We start from the raw sequence: 22,527 nt of genomic DNA on the forward strand, positions 1-22,527 counted from the left end.
TTTGAAGCAAAATGATTGGTTGAGTGTGCACAGACTTACCGTGTGCCAAGAATGCAGGATTAAGAGATTCTCTGAGCAATTTATAATTTAACTGAACACATGGTTTCCTACCTTTGGTTAAAAAATTTCAGCTAGTCAAAAACAAAAATCAAAAACTGGATCCACAGAATTTCTGATTGAACCAGGCAACTGTTTGTCTTTTTCACTTTTGAGAAGCAGCAGCACTCTAGTTTTGATACTGTACAATGATCAGCAGGTAAGAAAAGCACAGGTACAAAAGGCATTTAGTGTGTGTAGTCTTTATTCCATATTAAGACAATGAAGCCAGAGTGAACACCAAGGAAGTCTTCAGGGTGTAAAGAAAGGGAAGGATGGTTGCAATATTATAGCAAGTGAAAAGAGCTGAGGATACAAAAACTGTATTATACAACACTAGAATGAGCGTTAATCTACAGCTAAGAGAATCATACATTATTTTTATATGCAACGTAAACAATACCCTAAACAGACATTTACTTGTTAAGAGTATAACAGAATACATATTACAATAAATGCATTTATTGGCCATGTGCTAAAAGCTGGATCTCTCAAAAGCAAATGTAGCCAGTTTTTTTAAAATTCAGAAGCACAAACATTTAGTTATAAACAAAGCATTACAGCAAGTAGCTTATGTCAAAGCATTTGATACGCTGATAGGCACACACACACTTCCCCCACAAAAAGTAGATTTTTAAAAATCTCAAAGTGCACAAATGTTTTTGTTTGAGGGGTTGAACATATATGCAAATAATTACTTTCAGCTAAACTGCAAAAATACTGTTTGACAGCACATTCAAAGAACTTTAATGTAATATAAAGCACAATTAGAAATAAGTGACCAGGTATACTACCTATGCCCTAAGTTGTAGAGCCCACACAAAAAAGCTGTACATTTCCTTTGAAATTTAAAAAAGAATTTTTTTCTCTGCTAACAATCATAACAGATGGAAGTCAAAACCATGAATGTACTACATTGGTTAAGTGGCAGTTGCTGTAACAAATGGACCATGTCACCATCATGCTCAAAGTTGTTTTCCAAAAATAAAACATGAGAAAGATGATCCAGCTTTTAATTTCTTTAACTAAATGAACTAAATAAAGTTTGTTACAGCTTAAAATACCATGAGACAAGCCATGTACTTGCTGCTCAAACATATTTTTTGACAATTTTTATAGAAAATCATAGATTAGAACCTTCTCCGCTAAGTTCTTCCTCTTGAAAAGACAAGAAATAAAAGTCTTAGCTTGCATCTTCAGAATCCCTAGTTTACTCATCATCAGGTTGTTTCGATGAAGGAACAATGAACTCAATATTTACACAGCTTTAGAAATCTTGCAAAGTGCTTCAGAATCCACTAAGCAAACTAGACCACGACCCACAAAAAGGGATGAAAGCTGCAAGATGTTTTCCACCTACGTGCACAGAAATAGATAGCATCCATATACAGCAGACTCTAAAAGCATTCAGGAGAAATAGCAGAAGATAATTAAGTTGTGCCTTTTTAAAGACCAAAGGCTCATGAGTGTTAAGGTGTCTTATGAAAATTACAAAAACTAAAAGCAGTGTAATATTTCGCTGGGGTTTGAATTCATTAACAGGAATTAAATTTCCACACCAGCCATCATTATGGCCAGTGTATGTCAGTTCAGGGCAGTTTTGTGCTGTAGACCCACGTTCATCCAGAGCTGAGGTGAGACTGCCCTAATTATAAGTTTACAAAAGGCAATTGAAAGCAGGTGGTTTGTTTTCATCCAAATCATTATGGGCTTGATTCAGAGGTTAAAGGCTAGTGTGTTAACTCAATATTGAATCTGTATTATCTTACCTGCCCCACTCAATTCAATATTAAAATCACGGAACTGAATTAACTTGAACATTGTCATTCACTATTTTTTAAAATAATCCTTCAAATTTGAAGGTACTGAGAACTTTATAATTTTTTCAAGTAGGGAGGCAATTTTTCATGGATCTTGGCTAACTTCTACTTGTGGATCCATTCAACTGTATTAAATCAGTTTTTGAATTATTTTTGACTTGAAATCCATTAAGTTAATTTCTATAACCTGGAAAGCAAACGGTCTATGTAAAACACACAGTACAATACACAAAATTGACAATTGTATTTGGATTTCACAGGAATTATTTAGGCCATGAAGAGCAACTAAGTTCATATTAAGATGCAAATTTGACCAAAATCGCAACTTGAAATTTATCGAAATACATTATGATAGAAACTTAGGCTTGAGTCTTAGTGGGAGTCATAGAAGCGCTCAAATGCTGCTTAGTTTGCATGTACACACAGGACACTATTATCCCATTATGAGAATCAGCTGGTACATCATTTTAGAAATTTGTGACTTGGATGGTCAAGTGATCTCCATACCTTATGAAGTACAGAATAAGTTGCTCTGGGCCACGCAACTTGGAGATCCAAAAGTAACAAGAGTATGAAATTCAAGAAAAAGAGTGAAAGCACTCAAGAAGGGTAGATTGGGAGGGAGCTTAAGTGTGTGATTATATAGAGATACCCTTTACTTACACTGATTTAATTCTCTAATTTGTTTAACCTCCGCAAAAATTAGAGCTTCAAATTCTGAAAAGCTGTGTAATAATGAAGGTACAAAAGACATTTCAAGAGTCTATCAGAAAATATCTATTGTCAACTATCCAATTTTTTTTTTTAAGTCAGGAGCTCATGAATTAGAAACCAGTGCAATTTGACTGGTGCAGGCCCTAATAGGCCACTGCTCATGATAGCATTGATGGAAATGGTACCAAAATACTGCAGATGAAAAGTAAATATTTGCATTTATGCCTTTCATGTCAAAACATCTTCAAGCATTTAATCAACTAATTGCTTCTTAAAATGGAGTGACATACACAGGCAAACACAGCAACCAATTAGCACCATTTCACAAACACCCAGCAGGTCAATGACCAGTTAATCTGGTTCAGATAGTACTGAATGAAGAGACATGGTAAGGATACCAGGAGAATTCCCAATTCTTTGAATAATGCCATAGAATTTGTAATATCCAGCTGAACAGGCGTACATCTTGGTTTAATTTACATAAGTATGGCATCATATGGAAATTATTCTCCAACCACAAAGAGCAAAATTCTCTTAAATGGAACAATATCCTGCACATTAAATTTTCCTCTTTGGATAAGCAATATTCTATTTGTACATGATGGTTTAATTGACAAAAAAGGATTAAAATTTTATTTCAGCTACATTCTCAATTAATGAAAAGTCTATACAGAAACTTCCCTTCAGATTTAAGTCAAGATTCTGAGCAGATTTAAACAGTTTGGGGGGAAAAAGTTAATTGTTAACTCTAGATAAGGGTTTTGGACCCTGCAATCATTGCCATGCCACCCTCAACTACCTGAGTAAAAAGATCAGCCAGAAATTGAGAATCTCTCAATAAGATTCCTTTTAGCTGGAAAAATAGTACAGCAATTAATGCTTCAAGTTTCAGGATCATTACAGAACATCTTACAGGCATGCTCTTTAAACAAATTATTGCTTTCAAAAGCACCTCAAGTGTAAATCAGGTGCAGGTGTTGATCAGAGGTCTACATCAATTAACAATTATAGACACTCTGAAGAGAATGAATTTACACAATTGAACCAATTCTATTACTTGGAGTATGCTTCACCAGGGCTCAACATAAAGATGGTTGTTTTGCAGACAAGCTTAGATTAATTTAACAATCTTGTGCAGGTACATAAATGAAAATGAAAACCAGATGCAGTTGGAATATATACACAATTGTGGGAGATCAACTATGCTGGTGACAAATGGTTACAGCTTAAATGTGCATGTTCTGCACATTTAGTTAGACATTAAACCAAACTACATCATACATATGGCAAGAATCAAACCACTATACTAATAATGAGAACAAACTATTAGAATAAATGTGACACAGTAGTGTTTGCAAGTTTACTGAATAGCTTAGTTACAAGTTGAAATAAACCTAATTTGAAACTATTTTTGATGCAATAAAGCTAAAGTTCAGCTTCACAGCAGTTGTGGACAATATCACAAATATAAACATACAACTCATATAAAGGATATCGGGTGATTAAGGATTTTCCAGGATGTACTTTCACAGCACACAGCAGAAAAATACTATTGTGCTATTAAAGTAAACCTTGTGAAAAGGAGATAAATCTTGAAAACTAAAATATGGAATACAAGAATTGCTAATGTTTAGCTTTTGAAATGGATTTCACATGGTAACACTATCTACTTGACCTGGAAACAGTGAATCTGACGTTTCCAGTATAGATTGAATTGTTTCAGTTGGCACCTTCCAATGTCTCAAGCAATCCTTGAAACAGTTAAAAACTGAACTCCTGGCTGCACATTTAAGATTTTGAATCAGCAAAAGGACATGAAACAATCAGATTCAACAAAATAATAGTTTGTACCTGCTTTTTCTACAATATAAAGCAACTTTCTAAATGCTGCTTTTTCCTTTGTCACAGAAGAAAGGAAGATGCACAGCATGGGATACACAAGCTGCAGTACATACAGGATCAAATGAGCTAATCTTGGATAGGAATGGACTGCCAAAATTGCAGTGGCTGCCTAGCATGGCTATTTTGCAAAAAGGTGAGAATCATTTAGCATTTTATAGAGCAACTACTGAATTTCTAGACACTGTCACAGCAACTTCATTTGTGTTACAAGAACAAAGCTAGATTTAAGAAATATCAGTTAATTCCTTATGGAACAAATACATAATAAAACATTTTCTTTACATTTTTCGGAGTATTGGATTAAAACTTTTAAAACATCCTAAGAGAACATGAAAATCAAACACTCCTCAGGGTGTTATCATTTGAAATAAAAAGTGAAACTGGCCCTGTTGTGACAAAGTGGGCTAGTCAAAAGGCTAACAAATGTGGTGAGATTGTAGTTTTCACCATTATCGTAAACGTTAATCCCTTCACAAGGTGTTCACTAAAATGCTTAGTCCATGTTTGAAATTTAAATTATGGTTGGTCTTGGGTCCCAAATAATCTAATGGTCACTTTAAAAATGCAGACAAATTCCCTGCAAAACCTTAGTCACCTAAAACTCACAATACACGGCATAAAGCCACATAACTGTAATTAATACAAATATGAAAAATTCTTGACCTCACTCCCTGACCATATATTTGGAAGTGGCCCCATATTCATCAAAAAAGTGATACTAAGAGGGGAAATTATTTTGCAAGAATAGAGGAAGATAGTTCATTATCCTGTGTTCTGTGATGTCTCAGTCAAACAATAGCTGACATATTGTTGCCATTTTGCAGCAAAAACTACTGCTAGGATAGGGAAACAGCAACTACAGAAAAATTACAAGGGCATCCAATTTCCTAATTATAATCAAAACACAGGAAGTGAAATCCTCCCACTGGAGCTCATCCCTCCTCTACCTTAACATGGGACCCAGCTGCAGTTTTACAAGTCCCTAGTATTTATGTGTCTATTCCCTTATCTGTCAAGTTATTCCAAACATAACCCTTGAGTATTAATGTTTTCCTAATCCGTTTTAAATGCACTTCTCTCACTTAAATTTATATTCTCTGGTCCTTTACCCACCCTTAATTGCCAAAATAAAGTTATACTCTTCCAACTGCACAAGTGTTAGCCTGGATTCCTGCTCTCAGGCTGAAAAACAAACCATTTGTATGCTTTATCTGGATTTCTAAACTCAATTTACAGATCCCTCCACTCCAATCTCATTGTTACAAGTTTTCCTATACTGTTCAGACAGATTTTACAACTAAAATGGCACTCATCAGAAAGTAACATCGATCGAGTGATAATCTATAGTTGGTCACTCATTAGCGTCAATTAACTTTTCATTGGAGGATGTGGTGTATAAACTGCAAGGATCATCTTCACCAATGTTCATCATGACATTTACTAAGGAAAGAACAAAATAGAAGTCGCCCATCCCCTTCAAAAGAAAATGCTTGGAAATGATTTCAAGGTAGTAATCTCAAGGGTCAGACAATGCTCACAAAAGAAAAAGATGTACATTGATATAGAGCCTTTCAGGACTTGAGGACATCCCAAAGTGCTTTATTGTTGTACTGCAAGAAATGTGGCAGCCAATTTGTGTGCAGCAAGCTCCCACAAGCAGCAGTGTGATGTTGACCACAAATCTGTTTTTACTGATGTAACTGAGGGGTAGACATTGGCTATGAGACTGGGGATAACTCCCCTGCTATTATTCAAAATAGTGTTATGGGATCTTTTATGTCCACTCGAGGGAGCAGACGGTTTCTTGATTTAACATCCCATCTTAAAGACAGCACCTCTGAAAGTGCAGTAATCTCTCAATCAAGCACTCAAGCTGCACTGTATAATCATCCGGTACCCAATTATCCTGAAATCACTCCAAAGAATCTATTACTTACAAAAAAAAAGAGAACTTTGCAGACATCAAAATAAAAGTAAAATCCTTCCAGTTTGGCCTAAATCATCCAGGTCAAATGCCAGAATGGTAATCCAACACAAAAGTGGTGCTTAATCTCCAAAATGGTGGTCTCATTAAAATTTGATTCAATTCCATCACATGATTTCCAAGATCCTACAGTAAATGTGCATACTATGTGTAGCTTCTACAATTTTACAGAGCCCCAAAGTTGCTCTGAATCAGTGAATCCTTTTTGACCATATCCTGCACACAGACAACTTCAATAGCTAGTAAATTCCTAAATGCCAACATAATAAATACATGCACATTAATTTGTAGGTGGATCTGCAGTATCCACTGAAAATCAGACACCACGAAGTGTTCAAGTACCTGAAAGAGAAACCACACACTAAGTCAATTCAAGCCTTGAATAATTCAGAAAGAATTCCTTCTTTCTGAATAAATTTGCAACTATAATATCCCATGAATAAGCAACTTTTCAGCAATTTAAAAGAGCCAAGAATCACTGGGTGCAATTCTCATTTGACTTTTGATGGTTCTCATTCTAACCATCGCACTCTTACTTTCTGCTTGTAGTGGTACTCTTTCAGATATTCTTGTAAAGGCGGGGGAAGTGGAAGTGCATCTATCCCATCATATGTTGTACAGTTGCAGATGGCTGCACGACAGATGTACTGCAGACTGAAAGGAAGAGTTCTGGTCAGTGGAACAGTAAGCAAAGGTTCAAAAAACATGCATGAGCTGGGATCCTTATAATGTTCCAGAAGGCCAGTTACCGTGGTGGAGTGAAAAACACAGGGGTCATGGGCATCAAAACTAAAATTGTGATTCCACTGCTCAATCCTGGCATGCAAGGAGCGGTTATAACGGCGGAAGCTGACGGAGAAGAGGTAGTCCTCTTGTGCCGAGTCCCTGAGTAAAAAGGTGCCTTCAGGTTTGCTATCAAGGAGAGCCTCAGCTTCGTAACGGTCCATCACTCCCCAGTAACAAGAGTTACTTGTAATCTGAAGCAAATCTGGCACCAGGCAATGAATGTAATCAATTTGTGTATGCACTTTCCAGGGCCCAGGTCTGGTACAGTGACTAAAGTTTTCTCCTGGCACCTGTCGTGGTTTGGGTTTGCGTGCCTGGAGACAGAGTGTTGTGGTGTCCTCTTCAGAGTCCCAGTCTCCATTTGTCATTGCGCGATTGTCACCGGAAAGCTCACTCATCCCAGGTGCTAACTTTGGTCCCAGCTTGTATGTTTGATTAATTTGTGAAGTGGATTCAAAAGTGTGTATGAGGGCATTGGGAGGAGGATCGACCCCTTCTTCGATGCTGAGCCTTCGTCTTTCTCGAAGCCGATCTTCTTCATCTTCTGCAGAAGCAAAAGTTGGATCAAACGTCTCAAGCCAGCAGGCTGATTGCGAGCTCACGGGAGCAGTGTGTTGCTTAATAAGATGCCATTTTTGGGCTAAGTCTGACCCAGCTGGAAAAGGACATTTTTCAAGCATCAGTTCGGAGAGCAATATTTTTCTCCTGCTTGAGAATAAGCTCTTAGGCTGTTTATTACGTGTTCGCAATGGAAAACACAGTCCTACAGTTTCTTGGAAACGCTGGCGTATAGATTGTCGTGTCATAGTCCGATTAGACAAATTATCCATATCATGTATGGAACTTACACCATACCGTCTTTCACGTCTCTGTAACCCATGCCTTGTCCGACTAAAACGCTTATCTGTATCAAATGACATTTGCATTTTTGTAGAGCAAGAATGTTTCTTCTTCCCACCCCATGGAGCATGACGGGAGTAAGAGTCTCTCCGAACAAGATGAGACTCTGGTGCAGCAGCCAAGTTTTCATTCTCCTTATCTAAATCAGCTTCAACAATCTCTGGGATGTCAGAAACACAGTTTCTATTTCTTCTGTCAACTTTTAGACATGTGTCTGTAGCCAATGGTATAGTTCCATGTCTATTTAATGGATTTAAACCCTGCTGGGGCAGATCACCAACTTGTGCGCTTGCATTTTTACCAACTGAACATTTCGGACAGTTTAAGTCATTTTCATTTCGGCTTCCAACTTCATTAACAAAAAGGTTCTGACATCTGTATTTTAAATTGCTCCACATCTTTCCAACTTTATCCATAGGTTAAACACGTACCTAAGGATACAAGAAAAAATATTAAAACAAACTGAGCAATAACAGTTCAGAAATAAGACTGTTTCCAATCCTGCACCATAGTTTAAATAAACCAGAAATTAATATAGCCCATTTCAATTGCATATCAAAACAAAATGTAATTTTACCAACTATTGAATAGAATTCCTGAACAAATAGAATAATTTTTCATGTTACCTTTTGCAAATTTGAATTTACTAATAAAAGGATAGGCAGATTTGGTCAAGGCAACAATGCTAAGTCCCAGTAAATTCTGAATACTTCTACATTGTCTATATAACCTAAATTAAGCTACCAGCAAACAAAAATTTGCATTCATTTGGTGCTACATCAAATCATCTATTTTAAATTGCTCCAGATGCAAAGAATTACTTTTGAAATGCAGTCACCTATGTAAACATAGCCACCAATTTGCAAACAGCAAATCTGATGAACTGAAACTGGGAGGAAGAGACAGTTAATTTTTTACGTGGGTTGATTGGGAAAGGGACATTAACCAAGGTACTAGGAGAGTTCTCTACCCCTTTTCAAATAGTACAAGATGTTTTACATCCATTTGAACAGGCAGATAGGAACTGGATGTACTGGAGGGCTTACACATTTGACTCACGTTTGGTAAAACCAAATCACTGGCAATGTGACTGGCCAGTAAAAGCTTGCAGGAGGACAATTTGATTATCTCCATAAACCAAATGTCACAAACTGAATTACACCTCCAAGTCATTGCCCAACTTTCATTAAAATTGGTGTTCTAAGCATATGAAATGCAAGTATGTACAACTTAAGTATTGGATTAAACCTTCAAAATGAAAAAGTATCCTATAACCTCTGTCAGAACATACGTTTTTTTTTTCAGCTAAACTTTTGAAGCTTGCAAGATAATTCCAGTTATTCAGCTGGGTCTGCTTTCTACTGACCCAATCCATTAAACCAAATGATATGCTGATCTTTAACAGAAATAGATATGTTGTGTTCAAAGACAAGTTCCAACATGCAAGTTAGAGCTAACATGGCAATTTAGTTCAGTGGCTAGATATCTCCCTACAGCCATAAAGAATCCCCTTACTGTATTGTAAAATCTGCTATGGGGTTGTAGTACACATGTACAAAAAATGCAATGTTGCTCTTAGTATGCACATACCATAATACCATCTCATTTAGAATGGCTCATTAATCAAAAATAAATTTAGTGGCTTCCTTACAATGTACCCATCATTAGCAGCTCCCATAGACAGCCATGTAGAAATACACATCTTCAATTGTCATCCATTCACAATATATTTGCAATATTGGAACTAACATTAAAGAATGGGCAATCAGAAGATTTTAATCCTAAACTGTACTTTGCTTGAAAGTGCAGCATCTTATTTCAAAAGTACATTTTTAGCTTCATTTTTGGTACCTCAAAGTACAGACAAAAGCAATCACCAGCTTAAAAATATTTTCATAAGTGAACACCTAGTTTCTCATGCCACTGCGCAATCATACATCAACCAAATTTCAAATGATGTATGCAATTCAAGTTGAAAATTCATTCCATAAAATTTCAAAAACCATACAGAAGGACAGATAAATACAGGTGAAATTAATCAATTTACCTTAGATTTCTGTCAACTGTACAAATACTGTACACAAAGTTGATCTTGCTGAAGTGCTGGGAGATTTAGCACACGATAAATCACACCTTGATTGCATGCAGCATTTAATACTTGGTCATGTAATACTTTCCCAATGATTTGTTAGCTGGAACCAAAATTCAGAGATAAAGCCACACTAAAGGCTTGTTTGTTCAACTATAAATACAAGTAGACTAGAGTTATTGTTTCAACATGCTGGCCACAGTGTTCTACAGAGCTTCAGATTAATTGCAAGATTCCAAGTAAAATTCTTCCAGGAAAATGTAGAACTGCTGTTGAAAAGTTATGTCAACAAAAGGAATTTTTTTGCGGTACAAGTTCATATTGAGTTAACTACACAGTGTCATTTTGTTTCTAATGGAAATACAGAACTTTTGGTTAAAATTGATGTTGAAACAAATATTCAATACAAAAAATACATTTAAAATAATTTTGGGAAACATTTTAAAACATGAACATACTTGGAACTCTCGCAAGCTTTTTGTGGATGCAAAATCAACATGGTCATGTGAAGTACAAAATGCAAGTAGTATTGTCAGTCAAAATATTCAATTTTCCAAAGTGAAAACAACTTTGCATTTCAGCAGTGATTGTTTTTTCTAAAAGCGCAGAAAAAGCAAAGAATGGTCATCTTCACAGAAAGGGTATCAATTCAAATAATTTCAAAATTCTGCAAGCTACACATGCTCAGAATACACACAACTTTTTTAAAATTTGAAGTAAAAGTACGTGCATCATTTGGGGTGTCCGAGCTACAAAGCAATGCAGTATTAAAAATTATGTACATTCAATACATTTGTAGCTATTTGGCTTCACCAAAGGTTGGGTGTCTAATATGTGAACTTAGGCAATTACAATAAAAGCTTAAAATGTATCTAAATTGATATTAAAATACAAATTTATTGAGACAATGGCAGATTGATAAGTGAATAAATGGCATTGAAATAATTATGTGAGGACAATAGGGGATTGGGTATTGTTTCAAATGCTTCCAAGCATTCAGATTTTAGGAGTGAGTTTTACAAGAAGTCACATTCAAGGTCTGGGTGGGTAAGTAGGTTTGTTAGCAGTTATTTGACTAATCCTTAGACAAGAACTAAAAGAAAAAAAAGTCTGGATAAATGGGTTATTTTCAGTTGAAAACTAATTGAGTGCCAGAGATCAATACTGGGGCCTCAACTATTTACAATCTATATTATTGACTTGGATGAAGGGACCAAATATATTACAGCCAAATTTGCTGTAAAGACAAAGACAGGTGGAAAAGCAAGTTGTGAGGAGGGCACAAATGCAAAGGGATTTAGATAGGTTAAGTGAATGAGCGAAAATCTGACATGAAGTAAAATATGGGAAAAGAAAGTGAGGTTATCCAGTTGGTCAGAAGAATAAAGAGCAAAATGCTATTTAAATGGAAAGAGACGATAGAATGCTGCAATAGAGGTTTGGGTGTTCTTATACATAAACACAAATAGTTAGGATGTATGGACAGCAGGTAAGTGGGAAGGCAAATGCAAACTCGACCTTTATTGCAAGGGCGATAGAGGATAAAAGTAGGGAAGTCTTGCTACAATTGTACAGGGCATTGGTAAGACCAACACAGAATATTGGGTACAGTTTTAGTCTCCTTACTTGAGGGATATATTTGCAGTGGAGGCAGATCAGTGAACTGCCCACCACCCAGACTTTGAATCAGGCTTGATGCAAAACTCATGCAAAGTTTGAATAATTGGAGCCATTTGAAACAATACTCATTCCCCTATTGTTCCCACTTACAAATATTTCAATGCCAGACTTATTAACATGCTAATTTGCCATTGCCCCAATAGCTCTAACGTATGGCTGCGAGGAGGATATCGAATTTATAATTTAAAAATCAATACTTTAACATTAAATTCATCCAAATAATTTTCATGACAAAGTAGGCAAGAACCTAATTTATGAAAGTGTAAATAGAGAAACAGGCCACTAAAATATAGACTTGCTAGATGCAGCCACTTTCTTTTGAAATGATGGACATCTTGGGCTGATTTGAAACACTATTCTGAATAGGGATGCTTTCCCGAGATTGTCTTGTATTTTTTCCAATAAATTGTTGATTCCTACAATGAAGAATTCTTATGAGGAAAGGTTGAGCAGGTTGGGCCTGCACTCATTAGAGTTTAAAAGGAGAGGTGATCTTATTGAAATATAAGATTCTGTGCAGGCTTGACAGGGTAGATGCTGAGAGATGCTTCCCCTCATGGGGGATCTAGAATTGAGTGGCATAAGTTCAGAAGAAAGAATTGACCCTTTAACACAGAGACGAGGAGAAATTTCATCTGAGTGTCATAAATCTTCGGAATTATCTACTCCAGAGAGCTGTGAGAGAGTTATTGAATATATTCAAGGCTGAGATGGACAGAGTTTTAACTGTAAGGGGGTCGTGGGCTATGAGGAGCAGATTGGAGAGTGGTGTTTTGGCCAAGATCAGTTCAGCCATGATCATACTGAATGGGTCGCAGGACCGCATGGTCTACTCCTGGCCCTATTTTTCACATTATGTGGAGTGGGGATTAGGTAAAACAATTTCAGGGACCAGGGGAATCATAGTGGGGACATCAGGTCCAAAGGCTTCAAATGACAGGGCAAGGCTTGAGCAGGAAATTAAGTTAGAGTCAGTTTTATAGCAGAGATTGATCAGAAAGAAAGGAAAACAAAATACCAATCCTGGTGTTTTTTTAAGGATAGTATTGCACATTTCTGTTGTATATTACAAAAGAATTGAAGCTTAAAACAATTACTAACCTGATCACCTGCTTTTTGCAAAATGAACCAAGTCCTTAATTTTACACTGATATGGTCCTAGAGTGTTCATCAATTCCACCTACTGGAAGACTTAGGAAGTACATACAGTGACACATCCAGAGAAATGACATCCAGTTCCTGTTATAGGGAGAGGGCATCATTATACAATCATTTAGTTAAACAGTAAACCTGGGTGTAAGAGCTAGTGAATAACAGTGCATTAGATTAGAGCCTGCATTATAAGGAATCTGCACCACAATGAGAGTGGGGTGGGAGGGAGAGAGGGACAGATAAAGAATAATGATGGCAAACTCAAAATATGTAATACTTTCTGCTTGTGTTCTTGGTGCTTCAGTTCATTTCTGTTTGGTGCAAATTTATTTCTTTTGCCTCTATTTTACTCTACGCTACTCTATTTTCTTTAATCTAAACATGCACTCAATTAATCTTCTCCAAGGAGTGAGAAAATCTGTTTATCATTAAATAACTGCTTTTTTTTTTTGCAAAGGGTCAAGATGTGTACCTAAAAATCATTTATGATCTTCAACTGCTGAACTAGAAAAACAAAAATGAGATGTAGCAGGTGAATATTTAAAGGATAAGTTAAAGAACAGGCACATTGCTTCATGTAAGTGAGGCCCTGTTTAAACTAATCTGTTTCAGGTTTTTTGAAAATTATCAACATGGCAATTAAGGGAAACAGCTGATCAAACACTTGGATTTCAGAAAACTTTCCACAAAGGTCCCACATTGCCAATCAATGGCTAAAGTAATGAAGTCATGGAACAGGATGCAAAAGTAGGGCATTCAAATGGAAAATTAGCCAAGAAATAACTGAAGGATAGTTCAAGTGGATCTTTTCAGGCTGAAAAGGAATTGCAAAAAGGGCAACCCAGAGGTGCAGTGTCAAAGGCCTTGTTTTTAATTTTAAAATTGTCAAATAACCTACATCCTGGCAGATAATCGAAGTCCCCAAAACTACTTTGGTACTGTGGCTTTGAACACTCCAGTTCTTTATCCACCTGTGTAGTCCAGCAGCACTCACCTCCATCGATCCTTGCAACAAAAGAAGCTCGGCACTGCAGTAAGTCAGCTCTCCGTTTCCTCATAGTACCCACTGATAACACCAACTAATTTTAAAATAAAATCAGCAGCTCCCACTGAGATCAGTACTGCAGAGATTTAAGGACTTACTGTACAACCAATTTAGTTTTCTGCATTCCCATTTTGCCTTTACTAATTTTCATTATATCAAAATTCTGAAATCTGTAAGAGTCAAATCTAGTTGTATCAAAATACTATGAAGTGCTGAAAGCAGATGATACATTTCAATTTAAACAGATCCCATTTGCAATACTTCAATTCTACAAGTAGAAGTGGCTCAGCCATCAATAAAAATATACTTCAATATAATATGGAACACTATGAACAGCACTCAGCACCACTTAAATCATATAATCAGCTGCTGACCAACTCAATCAGATAAATTGTATATATTCAAATTATCATACGGAAATGCAACTTTAAAAAGAAATGTTTGAACAAATTTTAACGTCTCAAAGAGTTAGCCCTTATCTTAAGAAAATCAAATAATCTAATACAGAAATTTATTATCAAATATCATTAACATAACTAACAGATAAGGACTAACAGGTGTCACTGGGTGCTTGGTAAGTCAGATCAGAATTGGAAATCAGATTTCTACAACAGAATGTGTTAGAACTATAGAAACGTTATGATGCAGAAAGGGGCCATTCAGCCCATCTTGTCTGTGCCGGCCAAAAAAAGAGAAAGTGGAACTAGCCACTCATTATAATCCCACTTTCCAGTGACCTAGGGACTGGATGCTGGTGAATGGTGAGTAAGGAGTGTTATTTTTTAATAATCTTTTAAAACTTAATTTTTAAAAATCTTTTTGTAAAAATCTGATTTTGTTTGTACTTATCATTTAACGGAAATCTACAGTTTAAATTCTAAAGTTCCCAGCCCTAAGCTGGGTTTTAATAAGGTCTCCACTGGATGACCAGTTATGCTCAGTTAATTAAAGCAGCAGCTGAAACTAGTTCCTCTGTGACCGAGTCAGCTAGCCGTTGCCTTAGGAGCATATAAAACCAGCCAAGTTAGTGTGACTTGGCATTTGAGTGTGGCTTAGAATAGAGTGCTGGGAGTTAGGTGATTAAGGGAGTTAGGAGAGGAAGGGAAAGAGATGCTCCTTTGCTTTTGGCATTGGATAACGCGAGAGGGGTGATGGCCTTAAAGAGCAAAGAGAACAGGCCCGACAACAGAGCAGGGCTGGGAGCCAGTGCAAGAGGAGAGGTGGCCTTGGTAAGTAGTCCTACTATCCAGTCTTTAAAGTAAAAATTGGTCTTTAGATTAAGAAGTGAATAAAGTAGTAAAGTCCCTAGAATATATTTAATATTCCTTAAATTATTCCCTTTTACTTCCTCGAGTTTAAGGGCAAGTCATGGCAGGCCAGCTCAGCCATGTGGAATGCTCCTCCTGTGCAAAGTCAGGGACACATCCAGTGTCCAGGGGGACTACGTGAGTGTCTCCAGCTGCAGCTACTTGAAATCCATGTTTCGGAGCTGGAGCATCCGCAAGACCAAGATCTTCGTGGATAGCACATACAGTGAGGTGGTTACACCGCAAGTAAAGAGTGCACAGGCAGAAAGGAAATGACCGCCAGACATAGTAAAAGCACGAGACGGGTAATGCAGGAGTCCCCTGGGTCCATCTCTCTTTCTAACAGATTTTCTGTTTTGGATACTGCTGGGGGAGGTGGTATCTCAGTGGAATGCAGCAAAAGTCAAGTCCCTGGCACCATGAGTGACTCAGCCGCATTGAGGTGGGGGGTGGGCTGTGTGTGTGTGTGTGTGTGTGTGTGTGTGTGTGTGTGGAGACGGTGGGGGAGAAGAGAAAAAAGAGGAGAGCAATAGTGATAGGGGATTCTGTCATAAGGGGAACAGATAGATGTCTCTGGGCCACAGACATGACACCAAGATGGTATGTTGCCTCCCTGGTGCCAGGGTCAAGTATGTCACCAAGCGGCTGCAGGACATTCTAAAAGGGGAAGGTGAACAGCCATAGGTCATGGTTCATATCGGTACCAATGACATAGGTTAAAAAAAGGGATGAGGTCCTGAAAGCAGAATATAGACAGCTAGGAAAGTCAAAATGCAATCCATCATAATTAGCATGGTTTTATGAAGAGTAAATAGTGTTTGACTAATTTGCTAGAGTTCTTTGAAGATGTAACAAGCAAAGTAGATAATGGGGATCCTGTAAATGTAGTATATCTGGACTTCCAGAAGGCCTTTGATAAGGTGCCACACAAAAGACTAATACACAAGATAAGATCACACGGAGTTAAGAGTAATATACTAGCTTGGATATAGGATTGGCTAACCAACAGAAAGCAAAGAGTCGGGATAAATGCGTCTTTTTCTGGATGGCAAGCTGTAACTAGTGGGGTACCACAGTGTTTGGTCCTTGGGCCAACTATTTGCAATCTATATTAATGACTTGGAATCAGGGATAGAAGGTACAATAGTTAAATTTGCAGATGACACCAAAATAGGTGGGAAAATAAGTTGAAATGAAGAAATAAGAAATTTACAAATAGATATGGACGGGTTAGGTGAATGGGCCAAAATGCGGCAGATAGAGTTTAACGTGGATAAGTGTGAGGTTATCCATTTTGGTCGGAAGAATAAAAAGGTGACATTATTTAAATGGAGAGAAACTTCAGAATGCTTCAGTGCAGAGGGATCTGGGTGTCCTAGTGCATGAATTGCTGAAAGCTAGTATGCAGGTACAGCGGGTAATATGGAATTTTGGCTTTTATTGCTAAAGGAAGAGTATAAAAATAGGAAAGTGTTGTTCCAACTGTACAAGGCATTGGTGAGACTGCACCTGGAGTACTGTGCAGTTTTAGTCCCCTTACTTGAGGAAGGATGTAGTTGCATTGGAGGCGGTTCAGAGGAGGTTCACTAGATTGATTCCAGAGATGTGGGGCTTGTCTTAAGAGGAGAGATTGAGCAGTTTGGGCCTATACTCACTAGAGTTCAGAAGGATGAGAAGAGATCTAATTGAGGTATACAAGATAGACAAGGGGATAGACAAAGTAGACGTAGAGCGGATGTTTCCCCTTCTGGGGCATTCTTGAACAAGAGGCTATAGTTTTAGGCTAAGGGGTGGTAGATTTAAATCAGAGATGAGACGGAATTACTTTTCTCAAAGGGTCGTGAATCTGTGGTATTCACTATCTCAGAGTGCAGTGGATGCTGGGACGTTGAATAAATTTGAGGAGGAGATAGACAGATTTTTAATTAGTAACGGGTTGAAAGGTTATAGGGAGAGGGCAGGAAATTGGAGTTGAGGCCAAAATGAGATCAGCCATGATTGCATTGAATGGCGGGGCAAGCTCGAGGGGCTGAATTGCCTACACTGCTCCTAGTTCTTATGCTCCTGTAATGTGGTGGCAAAACTGTACACAAAATTCCAGCTGTGGCCTAACCAGTGTTTTATAGAGTTCCAATATTATATCCCTGCTTTTGTATTCAATATGTCGTCCGGTACAGGAAAGCATTCTATATGATTTCTTTACCACCTTATCCACCTGTCCTGCCACCTTCAGGGACCTGTGGACATGCACGCGAAATTCTCTCACTTCCTCAACCCCTCTCAAAATCCTCCCATTTATTGAGCATTCCCTAGCTTTGTTTGTCCTCCCCAAATGCATTACCTCATTTTTTTGGACTGAATTCCATTTGCCACTTTTCTACCTACTCAACTAAACCATTCTGTAGACAACAGCTATCCTCTTCACTATCTGCTACATGGCCAATTTTTGCATCATTTGCATATTTCCCGATCATGCCTCCCACATTTAAGTCCAAATCATTAATATATACACAACAAACAGCAAGGGCCCAACTCTGAGCCCTGTGGAATACCACTGGAAACCACTTTCCATTCGCAAAAACATCCTTTGTTTCCTGCCACCGAGCCAATTTTGGATCTAACTCGCCACCTTCCCCTGTATCCCATGGGATTGCACTTTTCCAACCAGTCTGCCATGTGGACCTTGTCAAATGTCTTATTAAAAATCCATGTAGACAATGCCCACTGCACTACCCTCATAATCCTCCTTGTTACTTCTTCGTAAAGTCTGATGAAGTTAATACAACACGGTCTTCCCCAAACAAAACCATGCTGACTATCCCTGATCAATCCATGCTTTTCTAAGTGATAGCTTATCCTGTGTCTCAGAATTGATTTCAATAATTTGCCCACCAAAGTTGACTGACCGGCCTATAATTTTTTGGTCTATCCCTCGCACCCTTTTTAAATAATGACACAAAACTTGCAGAGCTCCAATCCTCTGGAACCTCACCTGTAGTGAGGATTGGGAAGTAATCCTTGGAGCATCTGCTATTTCCTCCCTGACTTCCTTTCATAGCCTGGGATACCATCCACCTGGCCCTGGTGATTTATCCACTTTCAAGGATGCCAGTCCCTCCAGTACTAGCTCTCTCATCATGCTTATTGTTTCTAATAATTCACACTCCTCTTTAACTAAAAAGTTAGCATCATCCCTTTCCTTAGTGAAGAGGAAATACTCATCGAGAACGCTGCCCATATTTTCAGCATCAACGCACAAGTTGCAAGGTGCTTCTCTGATAGGCCCTACCCTTTCCTTAGTTATCTTCTTGCTCTTAATATACTGGTAAAACATTTTTGTGTTTTTTGATTTTACCTGCCAATATTTTTTCATATCCTCTCTTTGATTTCCTAATTTCCTTTTTTTACTTCACCCCGGTGCTTTTCTATACTCTTCTAGCCTTTCTAGTGTATTAAGCTTTTTGTGACTGTCATAACCTTTTTTCCTGCTTTGTCTTACTCTGTATGCTCTGGATAACCAGGGGGCTCTAGATTTGACAATACCACCCTTTTTCTTTGTGGGGGCATGCCTACACTGTGCCTGTAGAATCCCACTTTTGAATGCCCCTGTTGGTTTGACAGTTTTCCTTTCTAGTAGCTGTATCCAGTCCACTTTCGCCAATTCACCTCTCAGCTTTGTAAAATTTGTCTTTCCACAATTCAGAACTTTTACTCCTGTTCCATCTTTGTCATTTTCCATAATAATGCTAAATCTAATTGTATTATGGTCACAATCTCCCAAATGGTTGCCCGCTGCTACTTGCCCAGCTTCATTTCCTAAGACTAAATCTAGAATTGCATTCCCTCTCATTGGGCTTGTTACATGCTGGCTGAAAAAGTTCTCTTGAATGCAGTTCAAGAATTTTGTGCCCTCTATGCCCTTCATATTGTTCGCATCCCAATTGATATTAGGGTAGTTGAAGTCTCCAACTATTACTACCCTATTGTTTTCGCACTCTGAACTTTGCTCTTCTAACTCCCTTCCATTATTTAGGGGTCTATAGTACACTCCTAGCAATGTGGCTGCCCCTTTTTTATTTCTAAGCTCAACCCACATGGCCTCATTTGATGCTTCATTTAATATATCATCCCTCCCCTCAGCTGTAATTGATTCTTCAGCCAATTATGCTACACCCCCATCTTTTTATCCCTCTCTCTATCCTGCCTGAAAACTTTGTATCCAGGAATGTTGAGCTGTCATTTTTGCCCCTCTTTAAGCTAAGTTTCCAATATAGCGGAAATCATGCTGCCATGTGTCTGTACCCTAAGCTCATCGGCTTTATTTGCTATACTCCTTGCACTTACATATATACCTTCTAACACTGCCAAATTCCTGTGTTGTACACTTTTTAACCTGCGCTTCTCTTTCAGTCACTCAGGAACTTTCTATCTCCGATTCCCTGCTCCGAATTTGCCCTTAGGTTCCCATCCTCCTGCCAATCTAGTTTCAAGGATATTCGCCCCAGTCCTGTTCATGTGTAGATTGTCCAAGCTTGTACAGATCCCAACTTCCCCTGAACTGGTCCCAATGCCTCAGGAATCTGATACCCTCCCCACTACACCAGGTTTCCAGCTAGGTGTTTCAAATTGCTCAATTCTCCTATTATGCTCACTTGCACATAGGACTGGGAGTAATCCTGAGATTATCGCTTTAGAAGTCCTGCTTTTCAACCTCCTTCCTAGCTCCCCAGAAAACTGCTTTCAGGACCTCATCCCCTTTCCTACCCAAGTCAATGGTACTAACATTGACCATGACCTCTGGCTGATCACCCTCCCCCAGAAGGACATCTTGGACCCTGGCACTAGGGAGGTAACAACCATCCTGGAGTCACATCTATGGCCACAGAAATGCCTGTCTGTTCCCCTAACTAATGAATCCTCTATCACTACTGCTCTTCCTTGCTTCTTCCTCCTCTCCTGTACAGCAGAGCCGCCTGTGGTGCCACAAACTTGGCTCTGATTGCACTCCTCCGAAGAACAAATGCTCATCATTATCCAAAACAAGAAACCGATTGACGTGCGGGTTCCCAGAGGACTCCTACACTACCTAGTTCTCTTGGACTGCCTGGCGGTCACCCATTCCCTCTCTGCCTCCAGGCTCCCAAGCTGCTGTGTGACCTCTCTGAAAATGCTATCCATGTAGCTCACAAGCTCGTGGGTGTGCCACAGTGACTCCAGCCATCACTTGAGCTCTGAAACCTGGAGTTCAAGTTTTTGCAGCTGGTGACACTTCCTGCATGTGGTCATTCAGAACACTGTAACCTCCACGAGTTCGCTCATATTACAGGATATGCATTCCACATGACCCAGCTGTCCTGCAATGGCTTCAATTTACTTTCTTCATGCTAACTTTATTTTACTTTGGTTTACTTATACTACTTTGTTTTACCTGGCCTAGACTTAACTGTACTCCCCTATTGCTTGTGTTCCTTAATCAAATCTAAGTGGCTAATTCTTTTATAAAGAGTGCGTTTTCTAATTTTCTGTTACTTAAAGACCCTCCCTAACAGCAGTTGCGCACCAACCAATGACTATGTTTCTCCTGTGATGTCACCACTCTTGGATTATTTTCCCCAAACTCAGCCCTCTTGTGCAGCTTTTCAACTCCTGGTCTCCTGGAGGCCGAGAAAGATAGAGAAAGAAAAAGAGCAAAAAAAGCACTCCCTTTCCTCTTCACCAAACTCCCTTACTCACCAAACTCTCAGTAATTATACTCAGAACCAGCTGCACTCCATGTCAGTGCACTTAATCTCTCTTATTTCTACCAAGATTCAGATGATTCTACTATCAATTAATGAGTTTTAAATCTGAAATTGCTAGATCTGAGTTCAACAAAGGTATTAAGGGACATGAAGCCAAGACAATTGATGGAGTTAGGGTATGGAACAGCCCTGATCTCATTGAATGATGGAACAAAATCGAGGGGCTGAATGATGTACTCCTACTCCTCTATGCAATAATGTCACGCATCTCAGTGGAATAGGAATAATTTTGTGTTTACCCCATCACACTGTAATGTTTTAACTGTACAACAAAAATGAAAGAGGCCTGCTTAAAATCATGTTGCCATTCTCTTGCTAAAAACTCGTCCAGATGCAACAGAATCCCTGAAAACAAAAGAAAGCAAATCAAGTTACTATATCCATTAAAGGTTTATACAATCAATATTGTGTGGATCATTATACTAGATTGCAAGAAATGGAAAGCAACAAACGCACAAATGTTTTGTACTGAAACATTGCAGTGTGATGGGGTAAACAACAAAATTATTCATTTTCCACAGAGGTGTGTATCATTATTGAACATAGGAACAGTAGTACATCATTCAGCCCCTCAAATTTGTTTTATCATTCAATGAGATCAGGGTTGTTCCATATCCTAACTTCATCAACCATCTTGGCTCCATGTCCCTTTAATACCTTTGACAAACAAAGCTCTAGCGATCTCAGATTTTAAACTCATTAATTGAAATAGCATCTATTGTTTTTTGAATGTGTTCCACACTTCTACCACCTTTTCCATGAAGTAGTATTTCCTATTTTCCCTCCTGAATGGTCTGGCTCTGATTTTAAGGTTATGCCCAAATCTAACCCTTGGCAAGATTATGGTGTATCTGCATCCTTTCCAAAGCCAAAATGTCCTTTCTAAAAGGACCAGAACTATATACAATACTCCAGATGTGATCTAACCAGAGTTTTATATAGCTGTAGCAATACTTCCTCCTCCATTATATTCTATGCTCCTAGTTACAAAGGCTAATATTCCATTAGTCTTTTGATTATTTTAGTACCTTACATTTTAGAGAATAATGTACATGGACCCAAATCTATTTGGATCACCACTTTTCCTAGCTTTTCACCATTTATAAAATACTTGCATCTATTCTTCTTTGGTTCAAAATAGATGACCGGTGTTGAAATTCACCTGTAGATTTTCCCTCCATTCAATCTATCAACATCTCTATAATTTTATGTTCCCGCCTACACTATTTACTATTCTATCAACTTTGTCAA

General features: G+C 38.2%; 1 protein-coding gene across 5 annotated transcripts in view; it reads right to left on the reverse strand.

Moving 5' to 3' along the window:
• Positions 1-283: 283 nt before the first annotated feature.
• The window catches only part of LOC121292713 (suppressor of cytokine signaling 5-like), a 43,613-nt gene continuing 21,369 nt past the window's right edge, over positions 284-22,527 (reverse strand). Inside the window, exons 2-6 of one of the 5 annotated variants that reach the window (XR_005946320.1) lie at positions 13,073-13,210; positions 10,250-10,394; positions 7,266-8,633; positions 7,053-7,170; positions 6,732-6,858 (exon numbers count right to left, since the gene is read on the reverse strand). Coding sequence is in view for 4 of the 5 variants with exons in the window: in XM_041215024.1 (XP_041070958.1) it covers positions 6,682-6,858; positions 7,053-8,618 (1,743 nt within the window). In the remaining variant the exon portion in view is untranslated. Of the gene's footprint in view, positions 8,634-10,249; positions 10,395-13,072; positions 13,211-22,527 lie in introns of all 5 variants that reach the window. The other 4 variants (XM_041215024.1, XM_041215056.1, XM_041215044.1 and 1 more) reach the window with 4 other exon arrangements.

Source organism: Carcharodon carcharias, chromosome 2 (genome assembly GCF_017639515.1).
Source record: "Carcharodon carcharias isolate sCarCar2 chromosome 2, sCarCar2.pri, whole genome shotgun sequence".
Lineage (NCBI taxonomy): Eukaryota > Metazoa > Chordata > Chondrichthyes > Lamniformes > Lamnidae > Carcharodon > Carcharodon carcharias.